Genomic DNA, 23976 nt, shown 5'->3' on the forward strand with positions numbered 1-23976 from the left:
TTGCATGTGATACAGTATACCATGATATGTCTTACTCTGAAATTTTTTTCTTCCTTCTGGAATGAACTATTTTCTCAACAAAAAATACATTTGCTAACATTTTAGAGCTAGGGTTATGTCACTGATGTCTCACTTCATGAAATAATTACTTATTTGATGCATGTGGAATATTACCCAGAGGTCAATGAGAATACTGTTTTCTTAAAATGTTTCCGATTCACTGTGAGTTAATTACTTCAGTGTCTACTGACAAAGATTATACCAAAAGCTTGTTTTTTCCTAATAGATTAAATGTTTTTAGCATATACAAAGAGAAAGATAAATGTTTTTCAATTATTTCCTGATTATACAATATTTTTATTATGATTTAACTGACTTGATATTGTGAGTTTTCAGCACAATGAAAGTTTGTAAATTTAGGCTGCTTTGTGATCTTGACATATTTTCATGAAGTTTTTATACCTACCTATCAATGTGATGTTAAGGCTACAGTCTGCCTTTTAAGTTGACTTTCTATATTGGAGTGTTGAAAATTCTGAAAGTTACAGTTTTTAATGCTAAATGAACTATTGAGATAATTAATTGACCAAGCGCGTTGACTGTTTACTTTTGGTATATATAACTTCTGTGCTTGCAGTCCATTCTGCATATAGTGTATGAGGTTTGTTTTTTTTTTTCTTAAGGGGTTCAAAGGGATTTCCAGTAGTCATTGGCTGCAGCCATGGCTCAGAACTTCTGATCTTCAGTTGCCCTCAGTATCCCTGAATTCTCTTAGTGTTGTGTAATTGCTAGGACTTGGTATACTGTTACTCTTTAGGTCAGGCAAAAAGAAATGAGTATTCTTCTGGACTTGACCTGTGTATGTATATTGGTAACCTGCACAGAGTAATTTTTATGATGCTTCCATCTGCAGAGTTATCTTGAGTGGCAAAACCAAAAGCTGATTTGAGAAAAATAGACTTATTCGCAAGAGGGCTCAATGGGTTGCAATTTAGCTAGGTGGTGGTGTTGAAAAATGTGAAGAAATTTAATATCTAAATCCATAATTTCACATATCTGCATTTTCTGTACCACTTATTGTCAGTCTGACTCATGTTTTATGTTTTATACCCCTTTGACTATTGTTTAGAGTAAATCTCCATGTCTGTACAGTTTGTTTCCTTTGGCAATTCAGTTCTTGGGTGATGAAGGATTTAGTTGTACTGTATATATTCAAAACTTCTTTTTTTTTCCCCCCAGTTATCTAGAAAAGTATGAAAAAGTCCATCATTTTGGGGAGGAGGATGATGAGGTACAACCAGGCAATCCAAAGCCACAACTTCCTATTGGTGCAATCCCAACTTCCTATAACTACCAGCAACACAGTGTGTCAGGTAAATTTTTGAGGAAAAAAAGTGATTTTTTTTTCCATATATATATGTATGGGAATATAGATATGAAAGTATATATATATATATGGAAGTATATATATGTTTGGACAGGCTACAGAAACTGTGTGTAGATAAATTTACAATATTATTAAAACCATCAAATCTGTAGGTCACTCAGATTATTCATTTGACATACTCAGAAACCTTTCCACAATGAACCAAAACAAAATAAATATGAGAATCCATAAACTATTTATTTTCTTTACAAGTGTTTCTTTTTCTAATTAGCAGGGCTAAATAGTTACTTGTCTTGAAACAACATACCTTGAAAATTCACAGATTGTGTTTCTGTCACATCAGTCATTTCTCTACAAAGCCAAATACTTGACCTGAGCATATGATTAATTAATCTCTAAAATCCGAGGAAGGAAGCACATGCCTAAGGAGCCAGAATCAACACCATTGTAATTTAGAGACCAAAGTATCAATCTTGAATCAATAAACAACTCAGAATCTGGTGGACTCTGTGGAATGAATGTGTAATTCATTGTGTAGAAAGTGGCTCCAAATTGTATTACAGTTCTATTCTGCTTTAATTAAAGTTTGCATTTTCAAAGCTTTTCTTTGGGAGAACATGCTGCAGTACTGCATTCTGGAATTGATGAAGAAATTAATATCTAACTAGAAAGGTACACAGCTAAGTAGAATGTATGCAGCTTTTTGACCAATTTGGCCAAAGGCAAATGGAAAAAATAAATTGAACACCATAAAAAACTTAAAACGCACAATACCTTACTAATAAACTTTTAAAAATACTTAAAATTCATAATAATATTGCTTAATGTCTCATCTGAATATTAATTAGTTTAGCTGTGAAAACATTGTTTTAATTTTTTTTTCTTATTTAGATTACCTTCGTCAAAGCTATGGGCTGTCTATGGACTTTAACTCACCAAATGACTATAATAAATTGGTGCTTTCACTGTTATCTGGACTCCCAAATGAAGTGGACTTTGCAATTAATGTATGTACTCTTCTTTCAAATGAAAGCAAGCATGTTATGCAGCTTGAAAAGGATCCTAAAATCATCACTTTACTGCTTGCAAATGCTGGGGTGTTTGATGACAGTAAGTATATAACAACATTTTTGCAACAGAAAGAGTCAATATTTGTTGTAGCGTCTTTCACAACCCTTGATAATTAAAATGTTTATAACTTATTGCACTGTAATATATCTAGTTTTTCTTTTTACCTTGCCCACAGTTACAGTTTTTATCAGACATTACAAATACCTTTTAAGTTAGGTAATGCAAAGCAATATTATTTAACAGTTTAGTGAAATGTAAGAATTAGCTTTTCAGTAATAACATTTAATTGTTCAAGATGCTCAAATTTACAGCTTTGGATTTCCATCTGCTTGCAATGTATTATTGCTTTCTTCTGAATTTGTAGGACCATGCTAACTTTTCATAATTCTTTTCTAGTAGCAGTCAAAAATTTAAAAATTGAAAAAGGGCTTTCTGAAAACAATGATGCACTAAAATTTTTGTCCTGATACTTCACGTTCAACTGTAGTGAAATTCACAATACAAAACTCAAGGGATAAAAATCTTAACCTGAGTTTCAGAATTATGTAATGTGTTAGCACATAAATTTAAAAGTTTGAGTCTGTTCCATCAAAATACTTCAGTATGTGAAATAAATTCCTCTGACTTGTTCAGTGTGACCTCCAGGCTGAGTTGTTCCTTGTTAATTGCTTGTTTGTCTTTCTGTCATGGAGAGGAGGGGGAAAAACTAAGTTAACCCAAACCATCTTAAAATCATAACAGCGTAGCTCCTGTCTCGTGCTGGTGAGGAGGAAGTATTTACTGGTTTTATGCACTGATTTTTTTTTTCCCTCTAATACTGAATTTCAGAAATAACTACTGTAAGAATTCACTCAAATGAGCTTTTTCAGCTAAGTATATTTAAGTCTGATAGTACAGATGATCATATCTGTTTGCATATAAATCTACTTTGCATTTGTAAGTACAAACATAGTATGGTATGTGAAAGATTCTGTTTTAAAATTCTGGGGAAGAATCAGTGTTAGACATTGTATACTGTTTGGTGGAGGTTTTTTAATCATTAGCCTGTTTGCTTAATGATTTGTAGCTTCTGCCTCCTCCCCCCAGTACTGCATTAGTGTTCTCCAGCTTCTCTCTTACATTTTTGATTTGTACCCATGCCCTTCAGATATGGCTAGATCTTGGTCATTTAGTGTCTGCATCTAGCTGAGTCACAAGAACTTCCAAAGAAAAATATTTGAAAGGAAGCTAAACTGAAACTTAGTCCTGCATGTTAGTAATTCTAGGATGCTCTCTAGATGTTTGAGTTTGCCATCACTCCCCTGTTACTGTGATGGAACTTCTATGGCCTTAGGAATTTATAAAGAATTTAGTCAAGCTTTGTATTGCTATTTCATGATTGTTTTGGATGTTGCAAAGGTAGACAGTGTTTTTTCTCGAGTTCTTAACTTGGACTCTGAGCACAGGCTTGTTCCATAGGTTGTCTCTGTTAGTATTTCTTATATTGAAAAATAGTTGAGGTAAAGCAGAGAGGAATGACAAACATGTAATGGACCTGCTCTTTTCATTCCCTGGGGAAAACTTCATTTTTGTATTACCTGATTACATCTTCTGGATGAATCCAAGGAGTATCCTAGAAGCTTTAGGAGGATGAATTGGGAAAAACTGGGGAAAAGAAAGGAGAGGGAGTGTTTACTTATGTTGAAGCATGGAGCTTCAATTTGAAATACTTACATGCTTTTATAATATAAATAATGAAGGTAAATCTGTCAAGTTTGGAGAGTAAATGAAATCTGTAATTAGCAAATTCAGGTAGTATGAAAATACTGTCATGATAATTTCAGCTATAAATAAATGATAGCTTATTAACTTTAATGTTGGGTTTAGATTTGGCTTGTCTATAATTAAGGTTTTATCATTGTTGGTACTTATAATGCACTGTTTCTAAGTAACAAGAAAAATATGTCTTCAGCTTCCTCCCCACTCCCCCCCACAGAAAAGAAGTTTGAGAATACAGTTACATTTCATGTGACAGGGCTGCCCCAGGGGTTTGGGGGTGTATATTCAGTTTGGGGTGCTGCATGAGCCTTGGTTTGGATTCTGTGAGTTGAAAGCTGGTGTGGTCTTGTAACTGAGATTTGTAGCATGTTGCTCAAAAAAATAAAACATTATGAAACAAAATGTTCAAAGGTAACTTAAATGTGTCATTAGTTCATTACAGAACTATTGCAAGACAATTTATTTTTGGATTGACTAAGTCCTTGAGTCAGATTGACTGAGTCTTTGCTGCTTTCAAGGAATGATAACTAGAGAATTTGTGGTAGTGGCTCCACTAAACACCCAAGAACATCCATTATACTTCCTGATTAAATATTGACTTCAAATTGAGTGCTGTCAGTATCTCACTGCTACTGTTATGATTTTTAGAAAACATTAGTGGCAATTTGTATAATTACTAAAATAGTGTTTACAGCTTATACTGCGCACATGGAAAACAGTGGTAAGGTTGAAAATTGAGCCATCTTGACTTCTGGAAAAGAGCTACGGAAAAGTTTGCCATATGTTTTTTAAAGGGTTCACAAACTAGTCCATTCTTTATGAGCTACTTGCTTTCCATTTAAACTGTAAAACTGCAGTAGCAGTTAATTGAATGACTATGGAATTTTCAGTTGGTTTATGCAATTTAATACAGGATTTTTTGTAACGAAAAGGAAACACTGGAAGAGTCTGTAGTGTTGCTGAATCTTTAGTTCATGGAATAGTAAGAAGTCAAACAAAAATGTTCTTTTTTATTTTACTAAATTCTGTTTTTTATGCTTAAAGCTTTAGGATCATTTTCTGCTGTATTTGGAGAAGAATGGAAGGAGAAAACTGATAGAGATTTTGTTAAGGTAATTTTAAAATTATTAAAACAATTTTGAACTTCATATGGTGGGTATCAAATCCTTTTAAAAAGATGGAAAATTATAAGATATACTGACATATGTTTTTTGGATTGCACTCAACTTTATTCCTTTTTGATTTAATTATAATAGGACACTGAATCACAGTTGTCATAAAATGTTTGGATAAGCAGGAAGAAAGGTATTAAGGAAAAATAGATGTAGTCAAATGAATAAAGGGGTTCTGTGGGTTTTTTTAATAAGAAAGCAAATGTATGTGTTATATGTATGTAATGTATGAGTATGTTACAATGTATGAGGCAAACCATCACTCCAAACGTGCCTCCCTCTTCCTTCTTCCCCCTGTCTTTATATACTGAGCATGACATTGTAGGGTATGGAATATCCGTTTGGGTCAGCTGTCCCAGCTGTGTCCCCTCCCAGCTTCCTGTGCACCCCCAGCCTTCTCGCTGGCAGGCCAGCATGAAAAACTGGACAACCTTTGACTGCTTAGCAACAATCCAAAACATCAGCACGTTATTAATATTATTTTCATTCCAAATCTAAAGCACAGCACTATACCAGCTATCAGGAAGAAAATTAACTCTATCGCAGCTGAAACCAGGACAGTGAGGAAAAGGAAGCATGGCCAACATATTTAGCCAGAGAAAACAATGCTGTTTGTTTGGGTTTTTTAAACTGCCATGATAGGTAAAGAAACATTCTGGATTATGAAAATTAAGTCCAAAACATCAGAAGCATAGGAGAAATTTAAATAAGTTAGCAATGCTGCAATTTTGTTTTAGTTAAACTATTTTTGCACAAGGCTTTTTCCACTAGAGGGCATGATCTACTGTACAAGTAATGAAATGAGGTAAAAATATAAATAAAGTTTCTTTGTATAAATGCTTCATCTTTATTTTGGATGAGTGTTTTGAGGTGAATGAAAGCATGGAATGTATTCTAGCTGAAAGAGGTTTGACATTTCAGCATATTTGCTATGATACCCAAGTTCCTGAAATTGAATTTCAGGTGATGATTTATGTATCTAAAATAGAAGAAACCTAGATTAAAACGTATTTTGATAACTTATGCTGGACTGTCCTTGACTACTTAGCAACAACTCAAAACATCAGCACCTTATCAACAGTTTCTCATCCCACATCCAAAACACAGTCTCACACTAGCTTCTGTGAAGAAAACCAGCTCTATCCTGGCTGAAACCAGGACAAATGTGAAGAGAGAAGCTGCTGAGTTCCTTATGAACTCATAGCTGGGTTTCTGCTCAATTTCTTAATCATCTCATATACTGAAATGTCTTACCAGTATTATAGAAAAATATTTGTTAGGAGCATTTTCCATTTGTTTTTATTTTTATATAACTCAGTTTTGGACAAGTTGGACCATAGTAGTGTTAGTTAAATGATAACTATTGCTGAAATATCAGTGAATAGATTCCCTAATCAAAATTTCCTAGAAAGAACAAAAAAAGTAATCTCTGATATTTGTTAGTATATGAACTTGAAAATGTGATTCAATTGTGCTGAAGGTAAGTGTAAAAAAAAAAAAAAAAAAAAAAAAAGGCTTCATAATCTTTGTTTCCTTTTTCCATTGAAAAATATGTACAGAGCTACTGTAGGTTGTGTTTTGGTTTGGTTTTTTTTTTTTGAAAGCACTTAACATTTCTATGTTGACTTCACCCAAAACTGTCACAGACTGTTGCTGATCTAGAGCAGCAAGCAGTGCCTATCTACAGTCTAGATCTGTAAACATTTTAAATTACACAGAATTCTAATTTATTATATGCTCATTAATCATATAAACTTAAGTAATTGTGATATATAAGAACAGATGGTTCTGATAAATGTTTTTAACGAAGTGTTAAGTAGAACTACTGTAACTGCAATAAGGTTTACTAATAAGAAACTTGGATGCTCTCCAGGATCTATTTTTGGATATTACAACACATGTGTAGTACCACTCTAGTGAAATACTGCTGAAAGCATGTCAGAAGCAGATCTAAAAATATCTCTAATGCCAAGAATCCAGATTTTTCAGAATATCTTACTTCAAGCATTTGTTTGACCTTACTACTGGGTGTAATTTATTTTGTATTGCAGCTGTGGCAAAACAGAAATCAGGGGAAGCATTATGGGAGCTTCATGACATGAGAGAGATACTTGGTTGGCAGACTAGAGATTGTGTATCTGATTTTTAAATTTTCTTTTACAGCTTTAAGATTAATAGAATGACTATTGAATGTGTCACCCTCCTTTCACTGTTCACATTATCTTTTTAAAAATTCTTCTTTATTTGTTTAGGTTTTTTTATTTTGCTGCTGGTTGTTGCATGTTGATTTTGTAAGATTGTCGTTCTTATAATGGCAGCAGATTAGAAATTTGTGTAAAGATGAAAATGGAAAAGAGTTTTTAAGTGGGAGAGGAAAAATGCAGAATTATGAACTAAAGTACAGTGATGGCATGGACACACGAATTAAGAGATTCACAGAAAGGAGGGTGGGGGAAGCAATTTCTTAAGCGCATGAATTCTTAAGTAATAGGAATTGAATTGTGTTGAGTTTGTAAATGTTAACCCTCAGACCGTAGTGCTCATGTGTTGGAGTTTTAGGGTTGTGGGGGTGGCTGAGAAATAGTAGAAAACTTGAAGCTGTTCTGAAAATGATTCTCATTGTTAAATTCAGGATTCATAGAGCAATCATAAACTTGGATTCTTGGCAACTGAATGTCAGTTTCAGTGTTGGTATGTCAGTTTTTTATGAAGAAAAAAAAAGAAAAAAATAAACTCCTAGTCTTTGTTAGCTGAAAATAGCTTTTCAAATGCAGTGAAACAAATATAGATGATTTGTGAGATATGTTCAGAATATTTAACGTTTCATTTATATATCTACTCTTTATTAACTTTTTTCCAAGCTCCGCTGCGTGCTTATTGAAATATATGAACATAAACTTGGAAATTTGGATTTTATAGCAGTGTTTAGTTTCTGTATTTCAATGTCTTTATCAGACCTGATCTATAATTTTAGAATTACGTATTTAAACTAAAATATTTTGTGGAGACTTTTAACATTTGCTTAAAATAAGCTTGATTTAATTTTTAGTCTCTTAATAATACTGGTACTTTAAATTAAGAATGGCCATATGTTCTTCTTTATGATTTTTCTCTTCATTCTACTATATGTAGGAGTGGTATGGCATCACTGGTAGTATTTCTCCCATCATGTAAATACCTACACAATAACTGTTGGTTGTTTGGTATTCAGTCAGCTCTTGAGTTCTGTATTAATTTATCATAAAGAATTTGACATTTGTGTGTGTGTCAGCACCAATACTTTGATTTTATATTCTGCTGCTCTGTAATTTTGACTTTATTACATTAAATCATTCTACTTTACATATGCGGGTTCATGATTTTTTTCAGTACAGTCTACTAGTTTGGTAACATCATACTCATGAGCAAAGGAGCTTGCCTACTTAGTTGTGTCACTACTGTTTCAGTTGAAGGTGGAGATGAAGAATGTGTTTCTTTATACTAAAATTTGAGGGAACAATTACATTTTTGAAAATTTCCCCCCTCCCTCCAATCCTTACTGCATTATAAAAAACTGTTTGGAAAATGTGTAATTTCCATTGTCTTATCTGCAGCACTACATACTTTCTCACTTTTTACAGTGCTTCCCTCTAAACTGAATCAAAAGTCTTTACTAGTCAGTGAATCTGTTGCATTAATTGTCAGAATTTGATTATCATTTTAGTTGAACCTGCTATTAGCCCTTACAGCTATGTTAATTTGTTGCCTTTTGCCCTCTTGATTTTTCCTGGTGCTGTCAGTAAGTTCAAATCTCTAGTTAGTTGAAATGACTGCATGTCCTTAGTTGATGATTGGAACTTCTGGCATTTAGCCAGTCATCTTGTATCTTGTTTTGTTTTTTTGTCCCCATCCCCAAACTCTGATGATGTTCTGCCTCAGATGTTTTCTCATCTGTTCCGGAAGCTTTCCCATTTTTAACTGTTTCATTTCTCTTTGAATTTCTTCATGCTAGCAGGGCTCACTTGTGAGTATAGTTTGTCTTTCAAGAGGAACTTGTTTATGTAGCATGATTATAATCAGATTTAGCTGTTTTTTCAGGTATTTCTTTCATGTCTCCAGCAGCTGCCCACTATCTGATGTAGTATATGAATAATTGCATTGGATTTCTTCATGCACCATTAATTTCTGTTTACTTCTGTTTAAGCATTTGGATTATGTTCTTGGACTTCTTGAGGTCTTTTCTAGCTGTAGAGTTCCAAAATCCATGCAGCTTTTCTGCTTTTTATATTGCTTTGCATAATACTTCTCTGGTTTCCTTTTTTTGTAAAGTCTTACTTTGTTGTCCAAATTTTTCTTCTTTCTTTAAATTTAATAATTACTTTCTTTACTGTGCATTTATTATTTGAATCTTTCTCAGTGTGTAGAGATCGATCCTTATGCATTTAGGTGCCTGAAATACTTTTCAAATGTCACTTCTTGTCTCTCACAGGGATTTGTCAAGCTGACTTGACTTCAGTTGCTCTCATATTTTTCTTGAATAATAAGTAGTCATGATCATTGCTACATTGCATGATTTGTGTACTCAAACATCCAGTGTTTTTATGGACAGTAATTTGGTTAGTCTCATTTCCAGTGAATTCTATATTATGCTGTGCATCTTTCTCCAAAGGAACTTGGCTACTGACAGTAATCAGATTGTACATGTGAAATCAAGTTCTTTATCTTTGTCCATGATCTCTTAGCATCTGCATGTCACATAGTCAAGCATTGTTTGTTTGCTTCAAGTTTTAGCTTTATATTCCTATTACCAGTATGTTATCATGATCTAAAATATATATAGGAATAACTATTGACAAAGAGCATCACTTTCTCATCCTTTCCGTTCATTTCTGTTGATATGTAGTATCAGATTGCAGCTATCCATAGTTTATAGTAGGGAATAAATAACTGCTTGTGGTGTTAAATTGATTTTTTTTTTTCCTTGCCTCTGTGATGTAAGGATGTTTTTCAAAGGAATGCCCAGAAAGCTTGACTTAACTCATCTTTTTCCACTTTTGCCTTTCCTTTGGCCAAACAAAAATTTTGTGTGTTTCACCTTGTTCTCTTGTAACAGATAGGTTGCAAACATTGTATGTAGGTTATTTAATTCTATTTTCTACCTCATCATTCTCTGCCCACCCCCATCTTTTTCGGGGATCTTTTCTGCTTAGGCAGGAAAGAAATGTTGAGTGGACTGAGCGCAATCAAACCAGTCTTTCTAAATGCTAAAAAAATGGTGATTCAGGCCACCTCTTTCCTTGTAAAGGAATAGAGACTGCAGACTTATTCTGAACTTAAGACATCTGAACACTTTTATTCAGGAATACCAGATGGTGACCGTTATAGGTAATCCTAGTACTTTGGAAGAACCGGTTGGGTTTTCTGATCGCTTACTGGCAGGACATGTGATTCCAGTGTGAAGATTTAGCTGAGACATGGAAACATCTGTATTTCACCAGAATCACAGAGGACAACTTTCAGAACAAGGTGCTATTCTTTTTTTTTTTTTTTTTTTTTAATTGCTTTTTTTTCCCTACTATGTTGTAAGGGGTTTTGTAATTAACGAACTTCATCATTCCAGTTAAGGAATGGAAAGTACCATTTACCTTCCTGAAAGTCAAGGACTTCTTTTTTCTTTTGTTCGTTCTTTCTGAAGAGCTCTTAAGTATCCTGGAATCAGCTTTGGGCTTCTTGGAGTCCTCTGCCTGAGTGAAAGATGCAGAATTCAATATTTGCTATTGACTCAGCATTATGGTTTATATGGGGGTCAGGTGAAATCTGCGTGTCATAGCATCTTTCAAAAAACACACTTTTTAAAAAATGTTTGGACATCTTGATTTTATGCCTGATAATTTGATTGAGACTCTGATTGTCATAGGCCAGGCTAAGTGCACTTTCTAGATTCCTTACATTCTGTACATGCAGTGCACAAGAGTATTGCTTCAAGCTGTTGGTCATCCCCTGAACAGAACAGTAACTTTTCTGAGGGAAGTAGTCAACTCTCCTATGTCATGGTGCCTACTAAAAGATAGCTTGCTGGAATGAAATGGAAAGTTGCTCTATCTTCTAAATAATTATAGAAAGATGCCTCTTTCCTTGGCTCAGAACTCGCCTCAGCCATCTATGGTAACGCTTTCGGGTGTTTTGGAGCTCAATATAGCCATAAATGCGTAGCAGGTTTCCATCTGTACATTAATTGTTGCAACATGCTTTTCAGCAGCTAAAGTCCTGGGTAGTCCTGACCCTTGCGTAGTTAGCAGCCCATCTCTTAAATAGACACGTTAAATGCCACATGTAATAGTTTGTGTCTTAGCTACTTGGATTTCTGAACACATTACTTACTGATAAGCCATTTAAGTTACTGGCTTGTTGAATGGAGGATGTAGGATAATATTTCTGAGTTCTTTGGTGATACCGCTGGAGGTTTCGCAGAATGTTTGAAATGTGAAGTGTTCACAGGAAGCCTGGTTTGCTACTGCAGTAGGCATTTCACAGTTGCTGAAACACTCATGACAGATGCTGGCTTTGGGAATGCAGTCCTACAGTTTTTAGCAAGCAGAAGACTCTGGGACAGTTCTGCAAGTAAAGCAGTGTTCTTGACGAGCATTATCACCGGCAAGTGCTTCTGTGTGTAGAAATAAACATTCAAGAGAGGAAAAAAAAATACGTATCTTTTTAAATTGTTCTTTTTGAAGTAGTATTGTCTGCATATTCATGTCCTCTCCTCCAGATTCTCTTCCTTTTTGGCTTTAAGAGCCTTTCCAGGTCTTGCAGGACTCAGAGGGACTGAGACTGTGGGGGACGCACATTATTCTGGTGTGCTTCATGTAGGTAGCAGGTCTTGTACATATGCTGTAGGTAATCCTGAGGCAAAAATTCTCTAGTTTGAGTGGTTAGCATCTTATGCTCACAGCGTGACTGCATAATGAAACAATTCAAAGAATAACGGTTATGTGTAAGTAAAGTTTATTTGGTGCCTTGGTGTATCTCTCATTTTAGCTTACAGAAAGGAGCCATTTTCTGTTCTTTTCTGAAAAAGGTAATCTCATCTGAGCTGACAACTAGCATTGTTTGACAGACTGCTTCTTTAGGAAGGGGAGGCTTTCTCAGTTGTTCAAGCAACTCATGTGGATCTGTTTATTCTGTGAGTTTTAGGTGAGCTGTACAGTTTTCCAGCAATGTATTCCTGTCCTCATCTTAACCATAGGACTTTGAGACTTTATCTGTAGCAGTGTCTTCATCTGCAAAAAACTTGAATCTTCATTTTCCATCCCTTTGAGAACATGTCCAGGGTAATTTGCCTTCCAGATAGAAAAATTTTCTCACTTAGGGCTTTATATTGCCAGAGGTTTTAAAATTTTTCATTTTGGGCTATACTTAAAGTATTATGAGGCGAAAAGTAGATTATTGGCAGATTCAGCTAGCAAAATGTGATGATGCTGTTTTAACATTTAATGTGTGACAACAGTTTTAACATTGTATTGTGATTGACTTTGGCATCTTCCAAAGAGATTCAGGTTGAAGACTTTAAGTATCAGAGTTCAATATTCACTTTTCAAAAAAAATCCTTAACTGGTTAAACAACTAATCTTTAAAAGCTTCTGAGGTTTTTCTTTTTAAGTATTAGTGAAATGTGAAGATATATTGTCTTCATCGCTTTTCCAAAAGGAAACATCCTAAAGGAGAGTGTGTACTGACTGGTAAATTTCCAGACAATATATTTCTGCGTGCTTTTTAGAATAATGACTGAAACCTTTTCCTTAAGTAGTATCCTTCTCTAAAAGTAAAGGCAGCTCAAAATGAAGCACATTCTGCACATTTTACCTGCATACCTTGGTCTTCTGTGGCTCTTGATGATAGCCTCAGTATTAATTAGGAAAATCTGTTTTTCACAAACAGTAAGAAGTTAGACTTTTGTCTGGCTGTTCTTGTCGTTGCTAAAATGAGGTAATAATCCTTTCTGTGCAAGTAATCCTCTTTACTAAACAGCACTTGGATGTCATTTAGCAGCATTGCAGTGGAAAATAAAATTCTTTTCCTTCCAATTTAGAAAATCTGTAGTAGTCTATTTTTCACAAAAATAATAGTGTCAAGCTTGGTACAAATGCTGTAATTTAGTAATTACATTTGCATAGCAGAATTTCCCCTGCTGTTCAGCTGGTTGTACTTCCCATCCTTCCCTTTTCATCCACATTTATTTGTGGTTTTATTCTGTGATCATAGGCAAAAGAGGAGCTGTATTTCATTAGTAAGTGAAAGAAATGTATGAATTTTATCAGTCAAAGGAATGTTTATATTTTTTTATAATATACACATTAGAATGTATGTATCATATATATCAATATACATCACAATGTGTATTTTTATTAGCTTGCAAAACTTAATCCCTTGATTAATTCTTTAATTTCAACAGGAGCTAGTGACGTAACAACCATTTACAGATCAGACCATGTATTTGTAAAGTAATTTCAATTCCAGTCTGCTGAAGCATTCTGTTTTGCTTATATTTATAAAGGGTTTTGGTGATGGTGGTTGTTGCTTCTCTCTTTTCATTCATTTATGATGATGTGGAAAACATAGTAGAAGCTTAAAAAAGCATCTCCAGATAGAAATCTGGCTGTTGTACTTCTGGCAGGAGCTTAAGATCTACTGAAACTGAGAGGAGTCACTGTCTTGTGCTTTAGGAGTTTACTGTTTGTAGGAGGTGGAGGAGGATGAAATGTACCTTTTTTTGCACGTATAATTGCTGTATTTCTAATTGTGTGTGGAAAACTGTCTGAATAGTTTCAGTATGTGCTTCAGCAAAGTACTTCTGTGGTAGAGTTGATTGATCATGAATGCATACTTCCGGTGCTTGAGAGGAATGTAATGTATTGGACATCTTGCATATCATCCCATTAGTGAAAAATATTGTTACTACTAGATGAATCAAGGTACTAGGAAATTTTAAAAGAACAATCCTTTTTATAGTTTTTCAATGTTTTAAAGTAATATCATCCCCTAGAAATTAACTGTCTTTTTAATTCTTTCTTCAGTTTTGGAAGGATATTGTTGAGGATATTGAAGTTCGTGACCTAATTTCTGACAGAAGCAAATCTCAAGGTGAGACATCTTGACTAATCTTAATACATACCTGTTGGTAAATATAGCAAAAGAAGGACTAAAACTTATTTATTTACTTTGTAGATATTCCATCGGAAGAATGGATTTGGGAATCCTTATTTCATCCACCTCGCAAATTGGGCATTAATGATATTGAAGGGCAGCGGGTACTTCAGATTGCAGTGATTTTACGTAACCTTTCTTTTGAAGAGGGAAATGTTAAACTTCTGGCAGCTAATCGTACTTGTCTTCGGTTCCTGCTACTCTCTGCTCATAGTCATTTTATTTCTCTACGGCAGTTGGGGCTTGACACGCTGGGAAATATTGCAGCAGAGGTAATGTACTTCAAAACAGAACAATTAAAATATAATTTGATAAAAGCATTACTTTAGTGTTAATTAAATAAATTGCTTTTTTCCTTGATAATTTGATGAAGCAGGAAATAAATTATTCGCTGAATTTGTAAATAGCAATTTCAGAAGAAGTATTCAGGGCCAAAACAAAAATATAGGATGTGTCGGTTTGCTTAGATAGAATCACATGGGGAACACTGATTGTATAGGGAGGTACAAGATACTCATAGTGCATAATTTTCAGTTTAGTTTCCCAGAGAGAAGAAAGGAATTTAGTTAAATTCTGCAGACTGTACACTAGCTTCTTTACTTTATAGTTATAATCTTTAGTCATAATTTCAAAATAGTATGTTTGAGAAAGGGAGTGGTAGAGGGTTTTATGCCATGTGTAGTGGGCACCAGTAAGCTAGTCATACGCCACCAACTAAACTGCCTGAATCATGTAAGGCATCCTTTTCTTTTCAAAGAGGTTTGAATATAATAAAAACACACTATTTCAGTATGTCATATCATTGTGCAGATAAAGTATACAGGTTTTATAGGTAGATATGTTCAGATATTCCTTATATTTTAAAAAACAATGGATAAATTAAATGAGTAGGTATCGGAGAATGAGACTTGAAGTATTGGTCCACTGCTGAATATTGGAAAAAATAAGGAGTTTTCATTTACCATGTATCCAGCTTCTCTTACAGAAGAGAGAATGTTACATATTATAATGTCTGAGAGCTCTGATTGAGAAGCAGAAGTGGATAGAAGCAGGATGAATGATTGTGATAGCATTTGGGAAGGAATGTTTGTCATTTCTCAAGTTCTGTTCTTTGTTGGATATTAAAATATATTTGTGTTTAGTATTGACTGCCTGGGAATACAGTGATTTTCCTTATTCTGAGCACTGGAAAGTGTAAATTAGACTGCTACTTCAGAGAAGAAAAGGGGAGGGGGCCCCAAAATGCTAGTCACAATAAAAAGCTCACAAGGTTCTATTTTTGTGAACACAAATGTCATTTAAACACTTGAATATTATATTTTGATATGAAAATTTAAGGATTTGAGCCATTATTACTATATGAATAGTGTTAGTCATAGATTTTTTTTTTCTTTCTCATCAGCTTCTTTTGGATCCTGTTGATTTCAAAACTACTCATCTAATGTTTCACACTGTTACAAAATGCCTCATGTCAAGGGATAGATTTTTAAAAATGAGAGGTAAGATCTTTAACTATTCTGTTGTTGTATTAGAATTGTAATTAATTGCTGTTTAAAACTATTTTGTATTTGTTCTTCAGGCATGGAAATTTTGGCAAATCTTTGTAAGGCTGAAGATAATGGTGTCTTAATTTGTGAATATGTGGATCAAGAATCCTATAAAGAGATCATATGTCATCTCACGCTACCAGATGTGCTGCTTGTAATCTCAGCACTTGAGGTGCTATACATGCTCACAGAAATGGGTGAAGTGGCCTGCTCAAAGATTGCTAAAGTAGAGAAGAGCATAGGTAAGAGAGAAGGAAAATCAATTACTCTCACCTATGTAGGAAAACAGACTTAGGAATATGTGATCAAAAATGTGGCTTGATAATGTATGTGTGCAGCGTAGGGGTGGATATAGAATAGAAAGTTTTACTCCCTGTGTCCTCAAAGCAACTGAAGATGCTAATAATTAGGGAAGCTGAAATTGTTGAAGTAGGTTTTTTGGTGTTTCGTTGCTGGTGGTGGTATTTTTTAATGCCATGAAGGAAGTGTGTATAAAAAATAAATAAATCTATAGAAGCATGCAGAGGCTTGTTTTCTTTCAACACATGGCAACTTTAAAGCAAATCAGTATGTCCCTGCAGCATTCATTTGTCTTGTCCTAATGTTATTGTCGGTTTTACATTTAATACTTTAGATACATTAGTATGTCTGGTTTCTATGGACATCCAGATGTTTGGACCTGATGCACTTACTGCTGTAAAACTCATTGAACATCAGTGCATTAGCCAGCAAGGAGTACCTGATGTCAGACCACAAGTAATGGATCACGGTTCTTCACAGGCCCATGCAACAGGTATCCCAGGTTAGTATCACTGCAAGGGAATGCACTTGTCTACGAATGTCCTATATGGTATGTTAAAGCTATGTTAGCCAAAACTGTTGTGAAACAAGCTTTAAAAGGATCTTAATACTTTTCAGTTCCACATCTGAAAATTTACTGAAAGTTATGTACACTCCTCATTTTAACTTGTTCAATGGAAAGAAAAAGTATCCATTCCCGATTGTTCCCATGATTTGCAGAGAATTAGATGCCCATTTTATATTGTGCTTTACATGGAATAGTATTGGGCAGTAACATACAGTATGTGATAGCATTGCAGAGATGAGGTAGACACACAGAATCATGCCTCGATTGAAGCTCCTAAACAGTTTATTGTGTGATGTGAGCCAAATTTTAACTATTATTTAAAGCATGAAAAATGTTTTCTTAATTGTAATTAAATTGTAATTATGATGAATTTTTTCAGTTTTGTTTAGGAATTAAATACTGGCATTTTTTGAAGGTGATGGCACAGCTCACTATTATTGGTCAGGGGGAATAGCATAGGTACCTCATTCTGTCTTCACTAATAAAAGCACATAGCAGTATACCACAAGTGCACACAAAATGGAACATAGATATTTGTTTTGGGGGAAAAAGTGGAAAAAGAACCATCATGACAGACACTGGCTTGCATGTCTAAGTGTACTGTTTCTGGAATGGGTGTGCATAACAGAGTGAAAGTGAATGGAAAAAAATGTGACTAAGGGAATGAACAAAAGTGAACAGAAGGAACCGATGTGACATTGCGACAAAATTCTTTCAATTGTATTCGCTTCCACCTAGGAATTGGAAAAATAATTGCGGTGTATTTGTGCCTCTTCTGGTGGAGTATTGTGCCACTCTTAAATCATGCTCAGTACTCTAAAGTACTGAGATCACGGATCGTGATTGTGAATCTGGAAGCTGTTGTTCACCAAGTGCTTACATCATCTTTGCTCTTCAGTGGTGGCTATGGCCTTGGCATGCCCTGCTTCACTTTGGTAAATTGTGGTGCAAATCTGTAGTATGCTTAGTGCACCTTTGTGACTTACTTTGGCTGGATACATCCTTGCTTACAGATGCAGGAGAAACTGTACCAGTGAAAGTCATGAAGTTGAAGTGCTTCATTCAGGAGAAGAAACATAGTTTCAGCAAGTTTTTTTTTTCTTCCCCTCATTCTCCACAGCCTCTAGGACAGCACCACATGTTGCTCCACCACCGGGAATAGTAGAAATAGACAGCGAGAAATTTGCATGTCAGTGGTAAGTGTATAGTTCTATTCAAATACTTTAATGAAGAAGAAAACCAAAGAAAAATGCCTGTACTCATGTGTCACAGAATTTTCTAGCTTACTTCTATTTACTGTTAGGCTCATTTTTCTGAAAAGTATAAGCAAAACCGTTGTCATTCCTTTGAAAAAGTATGAAAGAAAAAGCTCAACCAGAATATTCACTCTTCGACAGTTGATACTTAAAATTAGTTGTTTTGTCTCTTAGAATAGAATTTAATTTGATTTTTAACTCTGATCTTGATTTTATTTATTGTTTGAATTGTCAAACAGCATTATCTGTTTCATGAGTGTTTTCATCTGGTAATGTGTTGTTATATTACTGCACCAGTACAAAAGTAATGATCAGATTATGAAGCTAGGCACTGCAAAACTCCCATGTGATCATTGTGAACCACAATCAAGTTAAGGAAGATCAAAGCCTTTTCCATCCAAATACTCTTACTTCCAACTAATATCTGTTGTCAGATATTTAGAGGAAAACTATTCCGCCTGTGGTTTTCATGCAGACTGCAGGTGATCTTTCTATTGAACTATTTGACTGACTTACATCTACTTACATTCTAAATATTTGTATTAATTGGTTCCTGATGAGACCCTTCCACCTCTGCTGCTCCACAACTCCTATGTTCATCAGTTGTCTTACTGATCAGACAAGGGCCTTCAAGATAAAGTGGGTAGAATTTGTCAAAGCTTAGTGCTTTTAGGTCATGTTTTACTTGTACTTCCAGCAACACTTCGATTATATGGGGGAAATGTTGCAGATTCTTGTTGGTCAACTGATGTTGTTCCCATGCTTCTGTTTGCACACTGCAAAGTATTAGTGAAGTGCGCTACTGAAAGACTGAGAAATTTCACATCTAGACATTTTAAACAGGGAATCATGGATTTGGAATCTCTGCAGCTCAATTTAGCAATCTGCAAGTTGGCCTCTAGCCAAAGTTGGTTTTCTAGGCTGCCATTTCAATTAATGGAGTGAGAGATTCCCTCAATGGTAAAATGAATTGCCTTCACCTGCCTAGTTTCTGATGACATTACAAATTGACCTTCTGTTGACTACAGAGAGCACTAGACATCTAGCTTTCAGTAGTAAAGTTGCAGGCAAGGTGAATTTTGCACTCAGTGTAAAAGGTAAAGTAGAAGTTTTGACTGATAAAATAAGTATGGGGAGGTACCGTGCCGCAATTGTGCGATACCATCCAATGACGGAAAATAATGAAGCAAACCATAGAGCATTATATCAGGAATATTTGGAATGCCTGCTTTGTTTCTGATTCTGTGTGCTTCTGCAGCTGTCAGTGTTGAATACTTTTATTTTATACTTGATTTTCTTCTTGTTAGTCTTGAGTAGATATAGCTAGTGAAAAATAAAAATTAACACCTAGTCCTGAAAATTCTCCTTAAATACTAACTGTGCTGCCAAAAAAAAATTAAGTATGCAAAATGAGAGCAGAGGAGTAGCCTCTTCCAAGCATTTTTATCAATGCTAACATGGAGTGTCATATATTCGTGTAAATTTTCATGGTATCTTTTAGTCATTTTTTCCCATTGAGAGAAATGGGAAAATGAGTAAATCGTAACAGCAGAATTTAGAAAAGTTACTATCTCTTGGAAGCAGCAGAAAGACAAGGTATTTAAACTGACCTTCCTGGATATATTATTAGCCAGCTTAGCCCAAGTAGGAGTCCTTGTAAGGTAAGTGCATGTGACAGTAAAGTGCTAATCACAGATCCTGTTTCACCATTGTAAGTCCTGAATATCTTCAGTTCACTGGTACCAGTGACAGTGTGTCAGCTTACTATGACATACCCATCTGGGCAGTAATTTGTCTGATATGCCAAGTTTAATTAACACCTAGACTTTCTGTTATACAGTGCGATGTCAATTTTTGTAATAATAAAGTTGTAACCGAACTGCAGGAGAAATGTCATTACACTTATTTGCTCTTTACTGGTTAAGAGTGAACACAATTTAAAGAATGTAATCACTTTTTTTTTTCCTTTTGAAGCATGTAGTTATATTGGGAGTGTAGGACTCTGGAAAACTACACTGCATTCTCCTTTGTAAAGTGTTAGCATCATATAGTAAATGCTGACAATTTAAAAAATATTTTTATTCGGTCTGAGCCTATATTCTGGTACTGGTATTTGAGCGTGGTGCAAGAGTTGTTACTTACCTCCATTTGCTGCTGGGGATGAACTGTTCTCATGTCTCTGGGTTGCAATAATGGATCTGAAAGAAATAAAAAGAAACTGATAGAAAGTGTTTCCTTCCCTCACAACTTCTTGGGTAGGGGTTGGATGGTTTGTGTGCTTGTGGAGAGTCTGTAGAGATACAAATACTTACTTTCCCTGGAAACCGAACGTTAGGCAGAACAGGTTGTTCAAGGGTTTTATTGATGTCTGCGTAGAGTGGGCCTCCAGGAATGAGAGTGTGTGTGTGAGAGTGTGTGTGTTTGTAGTCTCTTAGAATCCCAGTCCCCTCTTTCCTGCCTTCCCACCTGTATCAGAATGACAGGGTTGAGATTGTTATTCTACCTCTGGTTTTACTTGTGTTTTCAAGTAAGACTGCATTAGCAGATCAGTTAACAAAATCTTGGTTTTGATACAGACATTGACTTTTGACAGAAATTTCTGATCAAGAATTAGCTAGCATCCAGTTTTGCTAAAGTAGAATCATTCAGAAATGAGAATAGAACTGTGGGGAGGAGACATCACCAAACAATGTGGGGTTTTTTTTCGTTTTGTTTCTGAATATACAATAAAAAAAGCATATGTAGCAACTATATTGCATATTACATATGTAAATAAGACATTGCATCTAAAATTGACCGCATGTATTGCGAGTCATATGTGTTGAATCGTAAGCAGTGAGAAGGAGAAAGTCTGGAACAGACAAGACAGTATACTAAAATGCTGTTTTCCATGTTGTTACCAGGTCTCAAAAGTCTCTGGGTTGCAGACAGAACTGTTTTAACAACGCTTTTATAAATACTCTCTATATTTTGCTTCATAGTTTGCTTTTTCATCCTCAGGTTGAACGCACATTTTGAGGTGAATCTTGATTGCTCAGTCTCTCGAGCAGAAATGTACTCTGAATACCTCTCTACCTGTAGTAAATTAGCTCGAGGTGGAATCCTAACATCAACTGGATTTTATAAATGTCTGCGGTAAGACAAAAAGTCATGCAACAATAAAGAAACAATTGTTCTATTTCAGGATCTTTGATAGGGTTCCTTCTCTGCTTATAGCCCTTTTAATTATTTCCAAAGTAGTTTTTGGCGGTATTGTATTTTTCATTTAGCTTGTACGAGATCTTGGCCAACCATCTGGCAGACCCATTAGTCCTCAATGATTAATACTCAGGTGCTATTGGAGATTCATGCTGTATTGCAAAGATGCAGGCATTAGTGCAGTTACTCTACACACAGGAGCAGTGAGTTAAAACAAAAACATTGTAAAAAGATTTGAGTTATTGCATTTATTAACATAGACTTATGTTGTGTTTGGCAGAACTGTCTTTCCAAATCATACAGTGAAGAGAGTAGAAGATCCAAGTAACAATGGCCAAGCACATATACATGTGGTAGGAGTGAAAAGGAGAGCTATACCACTTCCCATTCAGATGTACTATCAGCAGCAACCAACTTCGTCTACCCCAGTTGTCCGGGTTGATTCAATTCCTGATGTGTCTTCGTCTCCTTCGCCAGCAGGTTTTTAAACTAATTAAATACCAAGTATTTTGCATTGATTCTGAAATGACAATAAAAGACAAAAGTTTTTGAAAATGGTTTGTAAGTGTTGTAAGCTGAGGCTGCATGTTTTCATTGATTTTATTCAATAACATTAGGAATAGTACTACAGTACGTACTTGTGTGCCATTCTAATGACTTGTAACCAATAAACTTGTCAGAAGACAAGCCATTGTTGCTGCATCTTTAATTCAGATGCAGTATAGCTGAGAAGAGAAACTGTTTTATATGGACTTAAAAATTGAAGCCTTGGATTTTAAAAAAATTGTTAATGTTAGTGTGTTTTGAAATAATTTTTGCTTCCAGACTTTCACTGTGTTTATTTCAACAGGGATCCCGCATGGGCTACCAAGCGTAGGAAATCACTATCAGAGGACCCCTATTAACCAGTCTTCAACTTTGACAGCAACACAGATGTCTTTTCCAATTCAAGGTGTTCATACTGTGGCACAGACTGTTTCTAGAATTCCACAAAATCCTTCTCTTCATACACAGCAGCAACAAAATGCTCCAGTGACTGTTATACAGAATAAAGGCCCAATATCCTGTGAAGTAGTGAAGGCCACAGTAATACAGAGCTCTGTTCCCCAGTCTGCAGTTCCTGTTACTATTGCAGTAGGAGGAGCACCACAAGCTTCTAATCAAAATCACAGCACTACAGGACAACAGCCGTCTGTTACTGTTGTTAGTTCTCAGACGTTGCTTCACCACCAACCTGTAATTCAACAACAGTCTCCACTGCATGCAGTGGTACCAGGACAGATACCTTCAGGCACTCCTGTTACGGTAATTCAGCAAGCTGTACCTCAGGGTCATATATTTGGCAGAGTACAAAACATACCAGCATGCAGTTCAGCAGTTTCACAGGGTCAGCAGCTAATCGGCACATCATCACAACCTGGGCAGACATCATCTCAGCAGTCCTCTGCTGGCAACCAGCAACAAGATACAGTCATCATAGCTCCACAGCAGTACGTCACAACCTCCGCATCTAACATTGTTTCTGCCACCACAGTTCAAAATTTCCAAGTAGCAGCTGGGCAGATGGTTACAATCGCAGGTGTCCAAAACCCACCAACATCTAGGGTAGGGTTTCAGAATATTGCACCAAAGCCTCTGCCATCTCAGCAAGTTCCACCCACTGTGGTACAGCAGCCGATGCAGCCACAGCAGCAGCCTCCACCACCGTCCCAGCAAAGTGTAGTGATTGTAAGCCAGCCAGCTCAGCAAGGTCAAACATACGCACCAGCCATTCATCAAATAGTGCTTGCTAATCCAGCTTCTATTCCCGCTGGTCAAACTGTCCAGTTGACTGGACAGCCAAGCATTACTCCATCTTCTTCACCATCCCCAGGTCCAGTTACAAATAATCAAGTCCCTACAGTTATGTCATCTTCATCTACCACTCCTCAGTCACAAGGACCCCCTCCTACTGTCAGCCAGATGCTTTCTGTAAAGAGGCAACAGCAGCAGCAACACTCACCAGCATCATCGCAGCAGCAGGTACAGGTACAACAACCGATACAAATGCAAGTTCAGTCACAACAAGCTGGTACAGGAGTTGGCCAACCTAACTCTGGTGAGTCTAGTCTGATAAAACAACTGCTTCTTCCGAAAAGGGGCCCCTCAACTCCAGGGGGGAAGCTTATACTCCCAGCTCCACAGATTCCTCCACCTAACAATGCAAGAGCTCCTAGCCCTCAGGTGGTTTATCAGATGGCAAATAACCAGGCACCAGGTTTTGGAGTTCAAGGACAGTCTCCAGCTCAGCAGCTGCTAGTTGGACAGCAAAATGTTCAACTGGTCCCGGGTGCAATCCAGCCCCAAGGGCCAGTACAAACAGTACCCATTTCTAATTTACAGATATTGCCAGGCCAGTTGATCTCAAATAGCCCAGCAACTATTTTCCAAGGGACTACTGGCAACCAGGTAACGATAACAGTTGTGCCAAATACGAGTTTCGCTACTGCAACTGTGAGTCAGGGAAACGCAACTCAAATCATTGCTCCAGCAGGAA

The 23976-nt window shown here is 35.9% G+C and overlaps 1 protein-coding gene across 1 annotated transcript in view; it reads left to right on the forward strand.

The window, feature by feature from the left end:
• Positions 1 to 1239: 1239 nt before the first annotated feature.
• Positions 1240 to 23976, forward strand: part of LOC104628869 (AT-rich interactive domain-containing protein 2-like) — a gene marked incomplete at both ends in the record, with an annotated part of 23920 nt that continues 1183 nt past the window's right edge. The window contains 12 exon segments of the mRNA XM_010297585.1: positions 1240 to 1373; positions 2279 to 2497; positions 5261 to 5328; positions 14442 to 14508; positions 14593 to 14843; positions 15974 to 16070; positions 16151 to 16360; positions 16753 to 16920; positions 18107 to 18182; positions 21243 to 21377; positions 21721 to 21920; positions 22291 to 23975. Coding sequence (XP_010295887.1) covers positions 1240 to 1373; positions 2279 to 2497; positions 5261 to 5328; positions 14442 to 14508; positions 14593 to 14843; positions 15974 to 16070; positions 16151 to 16360; positions 16753 to 16920; positions 18107 to 18182; positions 21243 to 21377; positions 21721 to 21920; positions 22291 to 23975 — 3310 coding nt within the window.

Source organism: Phaethon lepturus, unplaced genomic scaffold, assembly GCF_000687285.1.
Source record: "Phaethon lepturus isolate BGI_N335 unplaced genomic scaffold, ASM68728v1 scaffold3442, whole genome shotgun sequence".
In the NCBI taxonomy this organism is placed as follows: domain Eukaryota; kingdom Metazoa; phylum Chordata; class Aves; order Phaethontiformes; family Phaethontidae; genus Phaethon; species Phaethon lepturus.